Below are 20,467 nucleotides of genomic sequence, written 5' to 3' on the forward strand. Positions count from 1 at the left end.
TCCGGTTCCCCCTCCCACTTCTCTTCTACCACAGCATACGTAACTCGAATCAGGTGTTATGACACAAAAACGTTTAATATTTTCCCTCTGAGAAAGCGAGTTAAAGTTTTCTACTTTGTACAAAATCATGTCGATGTACAGGAACGCCGTGTGGTTTATGAAAGGACTACAAGAATACACCAAGTAAGTTGAAATAAACAGCTCGTAAACAGATATGGTTAGAAGTGAACCTTATCATTTGCGTTTCCCTTTGTGTAAAATATGAATTGGTTACATTTGGTCTCATTGGAGGTTACTTTAATTATACCAATTGATAGAATCCACCTTTTATTCTATCCCTTAATTTTTAGGTCGTTGTATTGTAGAAAGATGTTAGATAAAATACTACTCCCAAAAAAAGGCATGTAATTCCAAAATTTAAGCCAAAGAAAATTTAGTTAAATTTTTGTGGTAATAAAAAGATAACCATGTTTGTTTAACACGTTTTCTTAGTCTGAAGAAAAGAAAAAAAATAAGCTAAATACATTGAAAGAATTTGTCTAAATTTAGATTTTTTAATTTTCATTAGAAGAACATGTTGGTTTTCAGAATGTAAGGAAACAAGCTTTTTGAAAAGTTGTAGTTTTTTACTTTTTTTTTAAGTGACTTAAATACATATATTCATGTGAACTTTAACCAGGAGTGGCTACGAGGCAGCTGCCAAGACTTTTGTGGCATCCGACCTGGATGTGAACTTGAATGGTCGCGCCTTCCTGATCACGGGGGCCAACAGTGGTCTGGGCAAAACCACCGCACATGAGATCGCGAGCAGAGGTGAGTGATGGCAACCTCCGTACCTTGAGTTTTTGTTGCTTCTGTGTGCCTATGCGTGAAAATGTTGGTGTGTTTGCAGGGGGAACTGTGCACATGGTGTGTCGTAACAAAGAGCGAGCAGAAGCCGCCAAGCAGGAAATTGTGGAGCTGAGTAAGAACCAGGTAAGGCATCCTGACTTGGTAGTTCCCCCTGGAAGTCAGCCCTCAGAGTTTAATGATTGGAATTTCTGCTGCTTGTTGCAGAATGTTCACATCCACATTGTGGACATGTCCAGTGCCAAACAAGTGTGGGAGTTTGCACAGAGTTTCTCACAGAGTAATGACCTACACGTGTTGGTAAGAGTGTTTGTGTACGTACGTGTTTATATTTGATACTGTTACTGATTGTGTGATGTCTGACACCAGATCAACAACGCAGGCTGCATGGTCAACCAACGGGAGCTGACTGAGGAAGGTCTAGAGAAGAACTTTGCTACAAATACCCTTGGTCAGCAAAACCACAAAATGAAAATTCAAAAGGAATTTATCAAGCAGCATAGAAATCTCTATGTAGCTTCTGTCTAATATGTAATGTTCAATATTTTGTCAATGATAAGCATTCGAAGCAACAAAAATAATGTGATGTTTGAATGTAAAAAAACGACACAGACGTAATTCTATCTAAAACATTGATCTATTTTTGTAGACATTTAAACTGTCTGTGTGAGTCATAGCATCACTCAGTATTTGGAAATAGTAAACAGTCTACTTGAAAACCCAAACATTTAAATACTTCACTTATCTTATGTTGCTTTCAGGCACGTACATTCTCACTACTGCACTTCTACCTGCTCTGAAGAAGGCTACGGATCCCAGAGTGGTGAGTGGACTATCATATTGTTCATCCACCACATCCAAAAACACAAAATTATTTATAATTTAGTAATAAGTAAAAAAAAAAAAAAAAGGCCTCTAACTGCACTTTGTAAAAAAAAAAAAAAACACAGCAAAAAATGATTTTAAATAATGTAAAAGAAAAAAGCATCGTAACAACTCAATGGGCATTGCGTTGTGTGTGCGCTCTTAGGCCACCAGGGGGCGTTAAAACACCAAATTCCTACAAGATTTGCTAATGAAAGACAAGACCTAGCAACTAAGCTGCAATGACTCTTTTTTTTTTTTTTTTCAGAGTATAATAAATATATGCCTGTGAGTATTGTTGTGTGTTCTGTTTGCATGTGTTGCTACCGCTTGCGTTCAAACTAAAGTTGTTTAAAGGTTTAAAAACTAAAGCAACAATATTTTCACTCGCCTATCAGTGGCGTTTCCCATCAAGTGTTAGTATTTATAAAAGCATACATAGAATATTTCAAAAGGTTACAAAGGTTCACTTTTCCTTGCAGGTGACGGTGTCATCGGGCGGCATGCTGACGCAAAAGCTAAATGTGGACGACCTGCAGTTTGAGAAGGGTGCCTTCGATGGAACCATAGCCTACGCTCAGAACAAAGTCAGCAACACACAAAAAAACAGCAACAGAGAAGGAGTGAGGAATGCAGGCTGAGCCATTGTGTCGTCATTTGTTTGTCCAGAGGCAGCAGGTGATACTGACAGAGAGGTGGGCCGCGCAGCACAAAGACATCCACTTCTCCTCCATGCACCCGGGATGGGCCGACACACCGGGTAGATACCGGGTCAACATCTCGACACAAATGCGATTGAAATATGTGGGGAGATCATAAGACAGGTTTGATTCTAAAAATAAATGTTGCATCAAGTGTAAAAACGGTGCCCAATAATCGTCCTGGCTCAGTAGCGCCCCCTGGAGTTGTTTGGCAATTCTGCCAGAAATTAATATAGACGTGTATTATATTGCTCTGTCTGTTCTTTGCTGTAGCCGTGCAGTCATCCATGCCATCCTTCCACGCCAAGATGCAGAACAAACTCCGCACGGAGGCCATGGGGGCTGACACGGTGGTGTGGCTGGCCGTGTCCGAGGCTGCCGCCAAGCAGCCCAGCGGACTCTTCTTTCAAGGTCTGAAACTTTTTTTTTTTCATCAATGTGTATTCTTGGAGGAAATCAGCTTGAATCTTGTCATTTCCTCCAGATCGGCATGCTGTGGCCACACACCTCCCGCTGGCCTGGTCCAAGTCCACCACGCAGGACCAAGACAAGCTCCTGGCGGCACTCCACGACTTGGCGCTAAGGTTCAAACCTTGATGTTTTTTTTAAATCATTTTTAAACACTCCACAATTATGTTTACATTATCTCATGCTAATTATAAGATATCAAAAATGAGATTATCATATTTTTAAATTGTGTATTTGCAGCGATGCTGTTATGGTTTAATCCGTTGTTGATTTACTGTGAATGTACTTTTATATTTAACATCGACCAAAGTAGAATGAAACTTGACAGGCTAACAATTTATGGGCAGTGTCAGGTGCAATTTTTGAGCCACATAGAACATCTAAAAGGACCAAATTGCACCCATTTGGGAGGACATTACACTTAAGAGGTTAAAAAAATTATAATAAAGAAACGCACTTCAAAAATGAACAAGAATTTTTCGCATCAGAAACTTTTTGTGCTTCTTTAATGCATTGCTCACACATAATCACAACTCATTAAACACAGAATGTTCACATGGCCCATCATACTTTTTTTTTTAATACAGTTTGAGTCACCAACCGAAAAAGTCCAGCACTATAATGATCATGTTAATCAAGTATTACACTCGCATAGTAAGACTCAGCAGATGGAATGATTGCACCTCATTTCCACCAATCAGTACATATCGTCCCTTTTTTTTGTGCACAACCGCTTCAACCAAATAGTTTTAGTATAAGCGAGATTGAAGCTGACCTGTTAGTTATAATCCAGACTTCTATTTGTGTGATTCTCTTTTTCCTGCCAGGAAAAACTAGAAACACAGCTAGATAAACCTTTTGAGAAGTCCAGGAACCTTTTTTGACGGGCTTTACAGCTACAGAGAAGACGTCATAGAAAGTTCCTGGAGCTTCAGGCTTTATTTTGGTGCCCCTTCACATTTGAAGGAAATAAATTTAGGTGCTTAGTGGACTGCACGTTATAGATTCCCCGAAGGCTATTGAAGAATACTCTTGATTAAAAAAAAAAAAAAAAAATCCATCGCTTTATTTTCCATCTTTAGATGGTACTCCAGTGCATTGACATAGTTTTTCCACAACCACACAGCAACATTGACATCAGATCACAGCTGATGATAATTCATGATTGTGTGTTTGATGCTGTTCTTGCATTGACACACATTTGAAGAATAAATAATCAAACTGTACACACCACTCGTGTGGAGCTTACAGGTTCCCACCCGTGAACGGCCACTATCCAAAATGGCCTCCGCTTCCCTTCCTGTTCTGCTCGGGACCGACGGCTGCCGTCCCGCGGTTGGCGTGCGGAGCTTTTCCTGGCCATAGGGGGGGGACGTCATGATACCACGGGCGTCATGTCCCAAAGCTAAGTGACACATGCACAGGATAATGTTGGTCACGCTTCACCGCTTTCGTAATGAACTGCGATGTGAGCTCCCGGCCTACCTTGACCACCTTGTCGGTTCCGGACGTGAGCAGACAACCCGTGGTGGGATCGTAGTGCAAGTACACGATGGCATGCTTGCTGTCGTGGAAAGTAGCCGTGGGGGCGCGACTGGCGGGGGACGACGCAAAATTGAGGGCGAGTAAAAAGGGAGTGTAACACAAGATGGCGGCAGGTAGCGTCATGCTTACTCCTCGTCCGTGATGGAGGCGTGGCAGCCGTCGCACACGCGCACCTCGAACTCGAACCCCATGAGCGGGATAGTGGAGCGCTTTGACGAGCACTTGCCGCACAAAGCCTGACCGCACTTCCTGCAGTGATGCTGAACAATTGGTAGACAATATGAAAGGGGGTCGAAAAAATTCCACCGCTTTTTAGTTTTGGTACCTGACGTAGGCCAATCTTCTTGGTGTCCCACATCTGCTTGAAGTTCCAGAAGAAAGGCTGCTCACACTTTTGACACGAGTCACTGTCAAGCCACTCTGGAGTCTACACACAAATGAACAAATGTAAATCACACGTACAAATGAGCGAATATGCGACTTTTACCTCTTGTCGTGTCACGTCCATGTTCCAGATGACGATGGCGCCGTCGGCGCTACACGAGATGAGCTGGCGAGTGTGCGAGGCGTAACACAAGCCCTGCACCTTGTCGCTGTCACAGACAAGCACACACTCCGTGTTGGACAAACACGACGTGTAGACGACATGCTTTGTACTCCTACTTGTGGCCTTGCAGTTCGATGGCGGTGCCTTTGCGACCTCCGATGTCCCACATGATGATGGAATGGTCGGAGCTGCCCGAGAACAGAACCCTCTGGGCTGGGTCCCAGCACAGTGCGGTCACGTTACCTGAAAAGAGGTGAGTACTTATTTCACACGCATGAAAATACTGACCCCAAGTGGACCATGGGTGACACTACAGAACAAGGCCACTATTCAAATGTGCTTACTTGGCACTTATCTTCCAGCCAAAAGGTCACGGTCCACGCTCATTATGCACACTCTGTACTGAAGAATAATGCTCGCATTCATGACTCACAAACTAGGGTTGTAGTAGCTTGGGAAATTTGATTATTGTTGTTTTTTTAAAATTAGTTTTAATTTGGTTTCAGAGTAGATTTACTTTTAGCGTTTGAGTTTTTGTTATTACTAGTAAGATTAAAAGAAAATTGTGAATTTAAAAACTCACTTCAAATATTTTTAACAAAGGTTTTTTACCAGTGTGTCCCTTGAAGGTGGTCACCAGGCTGCAGCTGTCCTGCTCCAGCTTCAGAATGGTCACCTGACCTGACTGATCGCCGACAAAGGCGTGTCGGGTCTCAACGTCGAACCTTAGAGAATTGAGTTAAGGGCAAAAAAAAAAAATCCATGACAACAAACAATTTGTCAGACAGTTTGTCAGATAGTCAGTGACTTGATTAGATAGTCAGATCAGTCATTGTGTCATTTAGTCAGCAGACAATTGCTGCTCATTTAGTCAGGTTTTCATCAATGAGTCCGTCACAGAAGCCACAGGCAGGATACTGTAGTCCAGACACCCAGGCCGAGGTGTGGTACGATCCCAGCTGCTGTCCGCTCTCCGAGCAGTGCCAGGTGAAGGTCTTGTCCTGGCCTGTGCTCAGCACCCACTCCATCTCCAGAACGAACAACACCACCGTCACTCTGCCCTGGTGGGCTACAAAGAGCATCCGTGCCAACGATATACAAACACAACACGCGCACAACCAAACGTTGGAACTTACTCACCCTGGTAGGTGTGTGTGGGAGTCATCTTATTGTAATCCTCAGACAGGATGAACTCCTGGAAATACCACAGAGGTGGTGTTAACATAGAGCAACATTTTAAGACGGCGATCCAGGCAGTTACTTACGCAAACGCTTCCGGTGTCCATGCCCACCAGCAGACGCCTGGTCTCCGGGTTAAAGGTCATGCAGGAACATGAAGCTGGATGTGGCAGGGTCAATTTGGGAAATTCATGTACAACCACTAGCAGCTCAGACAAAACATTGCTTCTTTGTAAAATATTTTGTGAGTCATTAACTGTGTTTGCGTTTTGGATTCCTTTACAAAGTGAGTAAAAGGTTAACTAAAAGAAAATCACACCCAGAGGGGGCTAAAACGAAAGCGATTGAGCTCAGAGTCAAAACAAGCACAGGGATCGAAAAGGAAAGTGACTGAGCTCAGACTTTGTAAGTGACAAAACAGCTTTGCACTTTGTCCACAATAATGTCAGTAATTTTCTATATATTAAGGCAAAGCAGAAGCACACTCACATGGCATCGCGTGGTAGACGCTGGGCCAGTATTGACCGCTGTCCCGCTTCATCCAAACCCGAATTGTCCTGTTTGGGTGCAAAAGAAAATTGTTTTGAATAAATCTACAACAAGCCTATAAGAATATGAAGGCCTATGGTGGCCAACAAGTTCCATACTCGTTATAAGCTAAATGACTACACTACCACCACCACCAGTTCTACTGCTTGGACCATTAGTACTACTACCACTTGCTCTACCAATATTAAAAACTGAACTACAGAACTCCTCGTTAAGGGTACACGACCACATAATACGTTATTGATCCTCTTCCGTACAATACATACGTATGTGTACTCTAGTAAACACTACAATTTAGCATGTTGCTAACTAGCATGCTGGTCAGAATACGACCTGACATGAATATTTCTCATAATGTATGAATGGGCGAACGAGTATTCAGGCGGGGTTGTGAGTCCGTAGAGAGGGGGGAAAGGTGCGAGGAGGAGGGGCGCTTCAAAGCCGGAGACTGCGCGTCTTCCAGGCAGGCTCACCTGTCTTCCGACACGCTGATGACGCCGTCCTCCTTGGGGATGATCACCGCCGCGCTCACCACGTCCTGGAAGGCGTCGATCTTGCTCAGCAAACAGGGCTTCCGAACCTGCGGTCGCGGCTCGGTTTCGGCCGCCATGCTGCTACAGTCATGCGCAAACCCCCCCACGCCGGGAAAGCGTCGACCCCAAGCACGGATCAGAGGGAGTACGAATCACGGTCTGCGATGGTTGTGTGTCGCGGTGCAGGTGGCACTCACTCGGGGCCTGACAGTCGGTCCACTCCGTGGTGGTGGGGGGTGCCAATTGTCAGCTGACACTACACGCGCCTCGAACGGCGACACCTACTTCTGGTCATCAAAGTAAAACTTCCGGTACAGAAAACTAAATGATCAGTGGTTTGTGTATAGTAATCATTATTATTAATAATAATATTACTAATAATAGTAATAATACGACTACTACTACCATAACTTCTTCAAACACTACTGCTAACAAGTTGTAGTGGTACTACCAGAACCACTACTACAAGTCTACCACCATTACTAACACAACCAGTCCACAGCCACTACTATTACTACGTTTATTGCTAGTCCTACCACATTTACGACAAGTAAAAAACCATTAACTTGACTATCACGTTTATTTGCTAGTTTTTCTATTTCATTAGTCTTCTTTGCTTTGTCATGGTGGTTGATAACTACTCCCTAACAAAGCACCATGTTTCTTTTACTTCCTTTTTCATTATCAGGACTATTTCCGTTCTCGTTTAGGTGGAAGTGGTGGTGTTTACCAAGGAGCCACGTCATTATGCAAATAATGTGTTGCACAATCGCACACGCCTGCTGCTACTGCTTGAGTGTCATATGACAAATACAGACAACCGCTAAGTCTTTCACACATTTTTTCTGCCGTGTAAACCAAAATAAAAGCGTCCCAAGAAGCGTGCATCATTACTTCCTATGTAAAAGCTGCTGGTGGATCTGTCTTTATGCATTTTTGCACATGGGAAAATGAAGAATGTTTTTTGTCCTCTCCGAGCTGCAGGGCGTGACTGACATTATCAATCCAAATGACTTTTATTTGTTTCAACCTGTGAGTTCGAAGAGCGTCACAACTGTCGTTAGTCGTAAAGGGTGCACCGTGGCAAACAGTCTTCACTGGGTTTAAACGACGACATTGCATCGCCGCGTGTTTAGTGCCACATGACGCATGAACACGAAATGATTCTTTGCATTTTTGCCTCTGAGCCAGATGAGCATGCGCAGAACGATCTAGCGACCCTTATTTGAATATGGTAATCAGTTAGGGCAAAGAAGCCAATCAAAGCACCACGTTTAAAGCATGTGACGTTAAAGAGGCGGGGCCAGAAACCCAAACTGCCAGTAAAACTGCCAGAAGCCGCTCGGTACAGTCAGTGTAGAGAGAAGCAGGGACCTACAGTGAGGGGAAACTTTGTAGCGATGAAACTTAGGACTATTCGCAAAATATTGTCAAAATTGCCAAAACCCATCTTGAATCCAAGGGCTGCCCCTCGGGTGGGAATTATTTAGCTCAGTTTGCCAAGCGGGGGGCCTCGCCACTCACTCTTCCGACACTTTTTTTTGTGTGGTGGAAAGAATGTGTGAGACAGACAGTTAGCCGGCTAGCTAGTTAGCAGCTAGCTAGCTAGCCGAGGAGGTGACACGGGCGGCAGGCAGCGAGAGAACAAAAGATTTTTATTTTTATTTTTTTGGGGATGGTCTTTTTGGTTGTGTATTGACACCCAAGTCCATGCAGAACGTGTTGTTAGCACCACAAAATGCCCGTTTTACTTTTCCTGGTAGACACGTCCGCGTCCATGAACCAGCGCAGCCATCTGGGCACTACCTATCTGGACATAGCAAAAGGCGCTGTTGAGACTTTTATGAAGGTACTGTACTGGCGGGACCCATCCCGCTCGGCTCGGGTGACATTTCCTCTTTTTTTTTCTGGCTCAACCTGTCAACAACAAAAAAAGTCCAACTCTTGGGTCTAAATCATCTCTACTATCTCCACAGCTCCGAGGCAGAGATCCGGCGAGCCGAGGGGACCGGTACATGTTGGTAAATTATGAAGACATTCCGTTCGGGATCAAGGTAGAGTTCATGTTCGGCTCATGTCGGCTTTACACTGGCCCAGACTGATCGTGATCATGGTGATGAGTGTCCCCCTCCCTTCACAAGGCAGGCTGAGTGTGTTGTAAGCTCCCCTGAGAAAAAAAAAAAAAAGAGTTCTCACCTCAGAAGGAAGCTCGCCGTCCATGCCCCCTTTAAAACATGGCCGACATTTTGTACAGAGCACAGAGGAACTCTGGGAGTTATTTTTACAAACACATCCTTGGGGTGGGGGGCACACTCACACACCACTACTAGTTGTAACTCTTAATATCACTATGCTGCAACCACTATTAACTATAACCATCCCCACTTCTACTACCACCCATACTCCACCACAACTACTGAACTACTATCACTACAACCACTACCACCACTGCTACTAATACCACCTATAATAATACTTGTACTTTTACTGCAAACAGTAGTATTACTACTTCCCCTAATGATGCTATGTTTTCTTCACTACTACTAGTACCTGTACTGCTACTGCAACCACTACTGGTCCTACTGCCATTACTGATATCATCATTTGATAAGTAATTCCATTAGTAATTACCCACAATATCACCAGTACTGCTTCTCCTAATTCCACTGCTACTACCATCTTTATTAACATCACTACCGCCACTATTACTATTCAAGCCCAACTATTACTACTGTAATTATACCACTATTACTACTTTATTTATTTCTGCTACTGCTACTATCTCTACTACAACTACTAGCTACTAATACTTAAAAGTACCACCACCCCTAATGAACCACACTAATAGGATGACTACTACTACTACCAGTACTAATATCATGACTGCTACATTTCGATCATGTATAACAGCAAACAAGAATATAACGCAAATGCATTTGTGCATTTCCCCATTATTGAATCATTCTTTTTTTTCAAACTCTTGCTAACGACTAACAGTGACAAAACCTGCTAGCTCATTAAAAGTAATAACGCATCTAGGAATGTTATGTGCGGCTGTAGATGAAAGTTCCCAGCCTTCCTACTGCCAGCAGTAACCACAAAAAATATATAGTTGTTGGCTGTGTTTGAAGTTGTAATGAGCATGTCATTAACCTGATGTGTGGGTTTTCTGTGTGTGAAGGCGGGATGGAAAGAGAGCCACGCCACGTTCATGACGGAGCTGAGGAATCTGCAGGCCACCGGACTCACCACCGTGGGCCAGTCACTGAGGACCGCCTTTGACCTACTCAATCTAAATAGACTAGTGACTGGCATTGACAACTACGGGCAGGTAGGTGGCGCTCAAGTGCCACAAGTCCCTAAAACACTCGGATCCCCCCTTCCACCCACCCCAACCCCCAGTCCTCCAAGCATCAACCACGTGCATACTGTGACAAAAACACACTCATAATGCCTATTTAATGTTTTTCCATAACAGATGGGACACCCCTACTTTTCTTCATGAGGTGCTAAAATCACACTTATATGTAAATGATATAGAATTGGGTGAAACTATATTGAAAAATGTTTAAAAAAAAAACAAAAAACTTAAATTAGGCAATATGAAAATCTCGGGTTTTCTTTAATGTTAGGTCACAAAAATATGAAAAGTGCCTCCTGCACTGTGTTGGGTGAGGAAGATGGGAGGAGAGAGGGCATATTCCCAACCTCATTAGTAGGAGAGGAGTGATTGTGTCCCTCAGTAATAACCACCATGTACTTTATCTTATATTAGCAACCAAAATGAACTGTTGCTTAGCAACAGTGAAAAGCCAGTTTAACTATCACCTCTAAGCCTCATTAGTGGAAGACAATAAATATCCTGATTGTTTAAGAAGCATTTGGGCTTAAAGAAGTGAAGGTTGCCGCAAAAGCAATGGGTTCTTTTTTTACTGCTATCTTGATAGTGGATTCCTTGTTTTACAAATATTGGTATTAAAAAAACTCTTTGCTTTGGTTTCTTTGTCTCTGTAGGGAAGGAACCCTTTCTTTCTCGAGCCCGCTATCATTATCGCCATCACCGATGGCAACAAGTTGACCACCACTGGGGGTGTCCAAGATGAGGTCAGTGTTGATAATATCAAGTGAAAGCCACCATTTTCCATGTAAAAGGCGCACACACAGAAAAATGATTTATGTTGCAGCTCCATCTCCCCCTGACGACGCCCCTGCCGGGCAGCGAGCTGACCAAGGAGCCCTTCCGCTGGGACCAGCGTCTGTTCGCGCTAGTGCTGCGCATCCCCGGCCACGCGTCAGTGGAGCCCGATCCGGTCGGCGGTGTCCCGTCCGACGACTCGCCCATCACGCCCATGTGTGAAGTCACTGGAGGTAGGCAGATCTCAAACCTGCGCCTCCAGTTGAGTCATGTGCTTCGAAGCGAACCATCATTCCAGTAACGAGACGAACTTTGTGACTGGTTCACCGCCTCGAAGACTCCAAATAAGAACATGTATTTTGTCACTGTTTATTTTTTCAGGGCGTTCCTACAGTGTGTTCTCCCAGCGCATGTTGAATCAGTGTCTGGAGTCTCTGGTCCAGAAGATCCAAAGCGGGGTGGTCATTAACTTTGAAAAGACCGGGCCTGACCCTCCCCCGTTGGACGGTGAGTCTCGTCTGGACGTCCTCCTGTGTAGCAAACGTATCTCGCGTCGTAACGTCTTTGATTTTTGGGGCGGGGTCCAGATGCTCCTCCTGAGGCATTAAAGCCTGGCCTGCAGCCTTGGCACTGCTGCCACAAACTCATCTACGTCCGACCCAATCCCAAAACGGGCGTTCCTATCGGACACTGGCCCGTACCTGAGGCCTTCTGGCCGGATCAGAACTCCCCCACGCTGGTAAGGAACATGAAGCGGTTCAAAACATCAAAATTCCAATCCACTTGATGTTTGAATATTCACATCTATTGCCCAGCCCCCCCGCTCGGCCCACCCGCACGTTCGCTTCTCCTGCCTGGACGCCGAACCCATGGTGATCGACAAGGTTCCCTTTGACAAATATGAGTTGGAGCCCTCGCCGCTCACTCAGTACATCCTCGAGAGGAAGTCTCCACACACCTGCTGGCAGGTAGCGTGCCCTGCTAGCTCCCTGCAATATAACTTCAACGATTAATTGAAATTCACTTTCCAAAAGGTTGAAGCAAAATCTTTGCTCTTAAGCGACCCCAAGTGGACAAAATGAATACCTGCACTTAACAAACACCAATTTATATCCGATTGATTTTTTTTTCTTTAACGCTCCTCAGGTGTTTGTTTGCAACAGTGCCAAATACAGTGACCTCGGCCAGCCCTTCGGCTACCTGAAGGCCAGCACGGCGCTCAACTGCGTCAACCTGTTTGTCATGCCCTACAACTACCCCGTACTTCTGCCGCTTCTAGGTGAGACACAAGGCAAAGGAGCTGGTGAAGCAAATAGAAAGACATGAATAGTACAAGTTGTGTTGTTTACCGTAGACGACCTCATCAAAGTGCACAAGTTCAAGCCCACACTCAAGTGGCGGCAGTCCTTTGAGAACTACCTGAAGACCATGCCTCCGTACTACATTGGGGTGGGTACCCCAAAAAACGAATTTTTGGCCGTTTCCTTTGGGCTTTCTGTTTCGTCCGCTGACCTCCTCCTTCCTCTTTATCTTCCTGTCTCTGCAGTCCCTGAAGAAGGCGCTGAGGATCATGGGAGCTCCCAACCTTCTGGCTGACAACATGGAGTACGGCCTGAGTTACAGTGTGGTCTCCTACCTCAAGAAGCTAAGCCAGCAGGTTCGACTCGAATAAGCCAACTCGCTTTGCAGGGTCTGTACTGTTCTCATATGACACCGTTTACTTCCAGACCAAAATGGAGTACGACCGCCTGATCGCCTCCATCGGGAAGAAGGCGCCGCCTGAGTCGGGCATCAAGGTACGGTGGCGAGGCGGCGGCATCTCGCTAGCACAGCGCAGAGACTTCATCCAGCAACTTCAGAGTCTCTCGGGTGATGCCCCAGCGCCACCTCTTGAGCTCAACCCAAAAGAGTTCCAGGGGTTTCACCTGGCGCTCCTCAACAAGGTCAGCCTATGTCACTTTATTAAATGCACAACTGGTTCTCTCTCTTAACGAACTGCATCGAGAGCCAGCATTTATTGGCTTTGCTGATTTCTTCATGTCGGATGTCCTCTTCAGGGCTTCAAGCCTCAGAGCTTCCGGAACCCTTACGACATTCCCCGTAGTCACTTGCTGGACCAGCTCAGCCGCATGAGGAGAAACTTTCTCAACACCACAGTCTGCACACTACGAGGCTACGACGCAGGTATTCACACTGTCGGTCACCACCAACGTACATCTGAAGTGTACTAAAACGATAACTGTGATGTCCATCTGTCATCTCCTGCACAGATCAGCTCCACAGCGTTCCCATCGCTCAGATGGGGAATTACCAGGACTTCCTGAAAGCCGCTCCCCAGCCCCTCCGAGACGCCGACCCCGAGCAGCCCAAGCGCCTTCACACCTTTGGCAATCCCTTCAAGCTGGATAAGAAGGTTCCCCCGTTGACCCCATCCCCAAAATCTAGACCTGCCGCTTATAAATCTTTTAACGCGTTTGTTTCGTTTCTCCTCTTCTAGGGCATGATGATCGACGAGGCTGACGAGTTTGTGACCAGTCCTCAGAATAAAGGGAAGAGGCCCGCAGACAACAATTTGACGGGCGGCGGACCTAAGAGAAGGCGCTGCATGTCACCCCTGCTGCGCCTAGGTCGGGCCTACACGCCCCCCATTACTCCCCCAGCCAGCCCTCGACCTGACTCAGGTGAGTGAACCTGATGGTTGCAAACAAACAATTCTTCTTTTTATGGCAACACGCTCGTTTCAAAATCTTTACAGACGTGGACAACAGCGACGGAGAACCTGATCTGATCATCAACCACCTCAACCAGAACCACTGCAGCGGCACGGACTCGAGCTCCGACTCGGACACCTTGGATACCGCCGACCCTCAGGAAAACCACTCGGACTCGCAGGATGGCCAGCCCCGGGACGAAGAGGAGGAGGAGGAGGAGGAGGAGAACGGTCAGCTGGGTGAGGAAGAGGAGGCCAGGCCAGAAGTGATCCTGGCGGGGGAGCATCATCCCAGGTACCTGTCTCCCACCACTCTGAAGAAACACATCCACAACGAGACCACCAAAGTCAACAACGAGCTCAAGGGGCTCATCACCAAGGAGATCAGGAAGCCCGGAAGACGTATGCAACTTCAGAAATATATCCTTTTTTTTTTTTTTTTTAGTTTTCCTAATAAATACTCATTGCTTCTTTTCAGACTATGAGAAGATCTTCTACTTCCTAAAGCAGATCCAAGGCACCTTGGAAACGCGGCTCATCTTCCTCCAAAATATCATTAAAGAGGCAGCCAGGTACCTTTTTGTCTTTTGGTGAAATACAGTGACAACTTGACTTGCAAGATTTTTATAACCGATTCCTGGTGATTCCTTGAGATACGCTGCACATTTAGGGTGTGCACATTTATGCAATCACATTTTCTTGGTTATTTTTCTACTTACAATCGCGAAAAGATACAATTTTTCAATTGAGTTGTGCAAGGTTCTGTTTTTTTCATTCTAATCTGTTTTTCCCCCTGCGAAGATTCAAGAAGCGCGTTCTGATCGAGCAACTGGAGAATTTGCTGGAGGAGATCCACACCAGGTCCAATAACACCAACCACGTGGATGCACTCTGACCACCGCCTTGTCCCACCCCCCCAACTGAACTCCTAACCAACCCACTAACAAAGAGGACTTCTATTTTCTATTCGGTGGATTTTCAGCCTGGATGACGTGAGCATTCTCGAATGACGAACGTGACGATTTCCTGTGACGTTTTGGAGCAAACGGGTTGTGGTTTCTGTGAAACCGAATTGCTCAGTCGTCACACCCGCCAATCCAGAACCTTAAGGAGCACTCGACTGCTCGTGTGACTTTTTATTTAAGCGGCACTTTGAGGGTTTTCTTTCAAATTTGACTCTCCACCAATACAAGCACTCCTTGTTATTGATCCGACAAATAGATCGACAGGACTGATCGGCGGGCAACAGTTGGGCAAGTTGCTTACTGATGATCAACTAATTGATGAGTTGAACAAAGGTAACTGATATCTTGGAAACAAGTCACTGGTGACCGACAGTCTAAGATACTTGATCAACAGATGTTTGACCAAAGGGCGACTGACCGACGTCTGCAAATCCATTCACTGGTGACCAATGGACAAATTACTGACTGGCGTTCAAGCAACAGTCGACGAAATGGTTGACCGAAGGGCTACGGACATTTGACAACCAATGGGCGACCAGGTTGACCAACTGATGTCTTGCAAGCAACTGTTTGTAGACTGATGGTCAACCCTTGGGTGACTTTCTACTGACCTGACGGGAAACCAAAGAGCAAACGAGCGGCTGGCAACTGAATGAACTGAAAAAGAAGTGACCACGAGTTGACTGACAAATGACGAAGACTAACTTTGGCGAGAGCTATTGGACTGGTGACCGACGGACAACCTAAGAGCAAATAAATTTATCAACAGGAGACCGTAGATCAAACGATCTACGACCTACTTAAGCTATGCGTGTCACACGGCGAGCAGAAATCGATGTGATTGGTCGATGGTTGATTAACAGGGACAAAAAGCTCAGGAAGTGGCATAAAATCTTGAACTCTCACATGCACTTGTGTACAATTGCAGACTTATTTAATGTCCTTGAAAACAACACCTTGTTGTAGATGTGATTTTCTTTGGACGGCTTAAGAAATCTCCAAACCACGCTAACATGAGTTGCTTTGTAATTTCTTTTGGGCGGGCACTGCAAAACACAAAAATGTGATTCGATTTATTTGGCGCGGGTAATGTGATCTCTAGAACCATGCAAAATCAGGACTTGCTTTCCAACTGGGACCAAAATCTGCCATAGGTGTGTTTGTTTATTTGTTTGTTTGTTTGTTTGTTTGTGAGCAGGCTACCAAAAGAGTATTTTGAATACACTGTAAAGCTGTACATAACTCTAGAGTAATATTTAAAAGATGTTGTCGTGGTGGAGAAAATAATAATGGCCTTTTTGTAAGTATTTCCATGAATAAAAGTCTCTATTTTACACTGTGAATGGCCACCGTCTTAATAAAGTCTCGCTAAAGACGTGAATTTTGCTGACTTTCTTTGTCGTTTGGGGAAAAAAAATCTGCAAGTTGCCAATATATTTTTCAATTATTTAATCAAAACATTACTGCGATAAAAAATTGGCTTTTAATTAGTATATAAAATGTTTTAACTTAATATTTTTGTAATTTGGAAAAAATAATGTTTTAACTTAATATTTTTGTAATTTGGAAAAAGAAATGTGAGGGTGCCACAAAATAACCAAAATACATAGCAAGTGTAAAAAAATGTATTAAAATTTTATTTACACATTTACAAAAATATTGTCTCTCTTTCTGGAAATGCCTGCAAAATAAATACTGTGTGCACGTCACGTTAAAAATACTGGTCGGCGGGGTTCGTCACTCTGCCCATGAACAAAATGGATCCTGTTGAGAAATACACAAAGTTGTAACAAATTACTCAAAGGGACATGTTGATGCTAACAAAAAAGCTAATAGCCAAAAACAAAGTACCTGTTTTAACGTGTCTCAGCAGGAACAGGAACGGCCGGTCTGCCTTGAAGACGGCAGAGCGGGAACGCTTCAGTAACACCATGGCTGAAACATGACATCATTTTGAATTTATTCCAAACAACAAACGGTTCAATTAACGTGGAAATTTACAACAATATAACTGAATACTTAAAATATTAGGATAGTCGAATATGTCGTATAGTCAGTAGCTTAGTACAGATCAGTGGCCTAGTGGTAGAGTGTCCGCCCTGAGACTGGAAGGTTGTGGGTTCAAACCCCGGCCGGGTCATACCAAAGACTATAAAAATGGGACCCATTGCCTCCCTGCTTGGCACTCAGCATTAAGGGTTGGAATTGGGGGGTTAGATCACCAACTGATTCCCGAGCGCGGCACCGCTGCTGCTCACTGCTCCCCTCTCCCCCAGGGGATGGATTAAAATCACACGGGGATGGGTTAAATGCAGAGGACAAATTTCACCACACCCAGGTGTGTGTGACGATCATTGGGACTTTAATCTTTAATCTTAATCTTTGTCACTAACTCTTTGAAAATACAGTTACATCAGTTGCCGTTGATCTTGTGGGGAAAAATAATTTCGCAACAAAAAAGTCAAAATAATGTTCTGGCAAAACATGAAAAATCTTTTATTTCTTACCTGTGGAGGCAGCCGCCTTGGTCCCTTCCTCCGTGACTTCGATAGCAACGTCATGGTAGGCGTCTGATATGTAGAGCGAGTCCTCGGCTGCGCACACAAACGACCAGTCGGCTTTTTAGAACCGCTCTCAGACATGTTCGCATAACCGGACACAGACCTGAAATCCCAGAAAAGTCAGCGTTCGACGGGTTGAAGGCGTCTGCGATTCCCATGGCAGGAAGTGTGGACTTCAAGTTCAACTTTTTCTGCATCTTGAACCTAAACATGCACAAATTATGACAACCGAGAAAAAGGTTTGTCCTAATGACAATGCCCAGCGATTGGTCACCTGGGCAGGAAGACGTCCATCTTGGTCCTGCGTAGACCGGCCTGCCAGGAGGCCACGTGGCGAAAGCTCAGCTGAGCCTCCAGAGCAGACAGTGGGGTCTTGCGGTCCACAGGGAGGACCACCTGGAGGCTCAGGGACATTCCAGAGTAGGGGAGATCCAGGACCGAGTACCTTTGGTTAAACGGTGTTAGGAACTGACCTGAGCAGGAACAGAAATGTCTCAATTTTAGACTTGCAGCAAAAATAGCATAGCCACCAAGGTTATTATAGTTAAAGAAATCACAAAAATTGACAGCAAGATGTTCCTTACCAAAGTAGACCTCAGCAGACTGATGCATCATGGGCACTTTGACCGTGGTGCCGTCCAAGAGCAGAAACTGGAGGTTGTGCGTGTTGACAGTGTGAAACTGTTTTTGCCAAGTGCCCTTGAATGCAACTCGACTCAACAGTGCCATCTGCTGGCCGGATGGCCATAATGTTGACGATGTCGATAGTGACGTCAACGATGTTGAGGCTTCAGCCTGTTGAACTTCACCAGACCCAGATAAATCTCCGCTACTGCTTCCTGCCTGTAGTGGGAGCCATGCCTCATCTGCACACAAGTAACAATTGCGCATGCTCAGTACTTAACGTGTTTCTATGACAACCAAAAGATGCTGATTGTTAGCAATTAGCCTGTTTACCATTACATGTTAATTGTTAGCATTACCTCTGTGTGAGTCGTTCTGCTGCTGGTGATCTCTCATCACACTGACATCAGCCCAGGTTTCAACATTATGTTCAAATCCGGCAGCTAGTTTAATGCTGCTTTGCACCAACAGGACGCACGTCTGCTGTAGCCACGCCTCCTTTGACGCCATTGGATTGCTGCTGCTGTTCACCTCACCTTGCCACTGCTGCAGGAGCTCTCGAACGTGAGCATCTACGAACAAACACACAAAATTCAGCCGCTGAAATCATTTTCACTGAGCAAAACATTTCAATTGTAGTCATTGCGTGTGGGCGAAGCATGTCGTTAGACTTAGTTGACTGGCAGCTCTCGCCCCGCTTGTAATTAACCACGGTGACCTCTTAACCCGGCAGCTTCCAAGCAGGCGTGTGTATAATGAGATTAGCCGGGCGGTGCGTGGAGGCAGGTATCACAGCTTCGAACCCTCCTTGGGCGAGCTGCAACCCCGCCGCTCCACACCGCCTGGCACCAATGGGGCCGGCCGGTCTGTGCCGCACCGTTGACGTCGTAGCCAAGGCCAGCTTCCAGCTGGGCTCTGGTGTTGCCCCGGGCACCCAGTTGCAGGAGGCCCAGGGCAGCCGCCACGCCGGACGGCGACACCACCAGGTTGGTGTCGACGCGGCCCTCAGACACGGCACGGTACAAGGCCATGGCGAAGTTGCCCTGCCGATGCCTCAGGCCGGCCTGCAGGCCGCTGGTGCTGTGGACCGGTGACGCCAGGCAGAGTAAAGCCAAGATCGCACAAGCAGGCAGACAACACATCTCAGTGTTCAAAGGTTCTGGAAAAGGAGAACAAAAACTCCACATGGACCTTTTACTATTGACATGCAAGGAGTGTGCAAAAGTATTGGATCAGAGCACAATATGACTTTGAAAATAATCAATTTTCTCCCAACACATAAGCTAATAATCAATTCATTTTTTTCTATACAAGAGTATTTTCTTATTTTGCTTACCTTAATAACAATAAACTCTGTTGACTGTGGAGCTAATGAACATATTGTCCTGATCATACAAATGATAATTTGCATGAGATGCAATGAATGAAAGGCGTACCTGTGAGTGTTGGGATGCTTCCTGCTTGCAGTCGTCTGCTTGAGTTATGAAACCACTTAAAAGGGGGAACCCTCAGCTCCGAGCTGCTGCTGAGGCTGCCGGCGGCGGCGGACTCTGGCGGCGACGTCCGTACCACCGACTTCCGTACCAGCCGCCCACCCGCCGGCCGGGGGTGCGCGCCCTGCTCCACAGCCGCAGGGAGCCGCCGGGTGGGCGGAGCTGTCATAAAAGCCCCCGCCCTCATGTTCATGACCCCTCCCTCCTCCGCAGAGTCCACTCACACAAATTTCAGAACATAATATACTGTTGTTGTTTTTTTGTCCACATTGAAAAGTCTTTAATGAACCAAACATCAAAGGCTCTTTTGATAACCACCAAAGAGTCCCAAATGAACCTGCATGTCTGTTTTGGGAACATTAATGCATCAAGTTGTGGTGGAGGCACTAATGTTGTTTCTGGTGGCCTACATGCTAGTGGATTAGGGGTGACCACTGGCCGGTGACGGCGGGCCGGCGTCGCAATCGCGATGTGCCAGGTACGCCGCTAAGGATTAGACGCGGTGGAGCTGCCCCACGCCGGCTCCGCATCACGGCAACAAGAGCGTGGCGGGAAAAGGAGCATGGGAACAAGCAAGGACAAATTCCAAACTTGGTGGGAATGTGAACACAATTTTAATAGGCAACACTCCACAATGTCCAAGCATTTTCAAACATATACCTCAGTAGTCCTTATGTAAAACTCAGTTAACTCTTTAGCATTGCATTAGCAACTTTTTAGGTGACCCCTGTGTGAGGTTTGACC

The 20,467-nt window shown here is 45.6% G+C and overlaps 4 protein-coding genes across 5 annotated transcripts; 2 read left to right on the forward strand and 2 right to left on the reverse strand.

Moving 5' to 3' along the window:
* Positions 1-4: 4 nt before the first annotated feature.
* On the forward strand, positions 5-3,353 carry dhrs12 (dehydrogenase/reductase (SDR family) member 12). The gene is made up of 10 exons (XM_037239912.1): positions 5-183; positions 680-813; positions 893-975; positions 1,057-1,149; positions 1,219-1,300; positions 1,611-1,672; positions 2,196-2,300; positions 2,383-2,473; positions 2,688-2,825; positions 2,899-3,353. The coding sequence occupies exons 1-10, from the start codon at positions 128-130 to the stop codon at positions 3,009-3,011; spliced, it is 957 nt and encodes a 318-aa protein (XP_037095807.1). The 5' UTR covers positions 5-127; the 3' UTR covers positions 3,012-3,353.
* Positions 3,354-3,373: 20 nt separating this feature from the next.
* Positions 3,374-7,520, reverse strand: wdfy2 (WD repeat and FYVE domain containing 2). Its single transcript, XM_037239911.1, has 12 exons — positions 7,176-7,520; positions 6,643-6,710; positions 6,240-6,313; positions 6,115-6,169; positions 5,893-6,043; positions 5,587-5,699; positions 5,091-5,217; positions 4,915-5,020; positions 4,753-4,854; positions 4,557-4,687; positions 4,368-4,476; positions 3,374-4,287 (listed from the first exon to the last, which is right to left on the reverse strand). Exons 1-12 carry the CDS (start codon positions 7,310-7,312, stop codon positions 4,258-4,260), a joined length of 1,203 nt encoding a protein of 400 aa, XP_037095806.1. The 5' UTR covers positions 7,313-7,520; the 3' UTR covers positions 3,374-4,257.
* Positions 7,521-8,578: 1,058 nt separating this feature from the next.
* ints6 (integrator complex subunit 6) lies at positions 8,579-16,426 on the forward strand. The gene is made up of 18 exons (XM_037239899.1): positions 8,579-9,084; positions 9,212-9,289; positions 10,417-10,566; positions 11,250-11,339; positions 11,420-11,603; positions 11,752-11,877; positions 11,958-12,109; positions 12,186-12,338; positions 12,517-12,649; positions 12,725-12,819; positions 12,917-13,027; positions 13,098-13,313; positions 13,428-13,554; positions 13,641-13,783; positions 13,868-14,051; positions 14,126-14,482; positions 14,559-14,652; positions 14,882-16,426. The coding sequence occupies exons 1-18, from the start codon at positions 8,974-8,976 to the stop codon at positions 14,973-14,975; spliced, it is 2,598 nt and encodes an 865-aa protein (XP_037095794.1). The 5' UTR covers positions 8,579-8,973; the 3' UTR covers positions 14,976-16,426.
* Positions 16,427-16,654: 228 nt separating this feature from the next.
* serpine3 (serpin peptidase inhibitor, clade E (nexin, plasminogen activator inhibitor type 1), member 3) lies at positions 16,655-19,823 on the reverse strand. Of its 2 annotated transcripts, XM_037239887.1 has the most exons (9): positions 19,667-19,823; positions 19,108-19,389; positions 18,590-18,802; positions 18,191-18,472; positions 17,881-18,079; positions 17,710-17,810; positions 17,553-17,639; positions 16,897-16,980; positions 16,655-16,809 (listed from the first exon to the last, which is right to left on the reverse strand). In XM_037239887.1, the coding sequence occupies exons 2-9, from the start codon at positions 19,370-19,372 to the stop codon at positions 16,757-16,759; spliced, it is 1,284 nt and encodes a 427-aa protein (XP_037095782.1). In that variant the 5' UTR covers positions 19,373-19,389; positions 19,667-19,823; the 3' UTR covers positions 16,655-16,756. The 2 variants fall into 2 exon arrangements, with proteins under 2 accessions (XP_037095782.1, XP_037095781.1); XM_037239886.1 differs by lacking the exon at positions 19,667-19,823 and having other exon boundaries at positions 19,108-19,453.
* Positions 19,824-20,467: the final 644 nt, after the last annotated feature.

This window comes from Syngnathus acus, chromosome 21, assembly GCF_901709675.1.
Source record: "Syngnathus acus chromosome 21, fSynAcu1.2, whole genome shotgun sequence".
Classification (NCBI taxonomy): domain Eukaryota; kingdom Metazoa; phylum Chordata; class Actinopteri; order Syngnathiformes; family Syngnathidae; genus Syngnathus; species Syngnathus acus.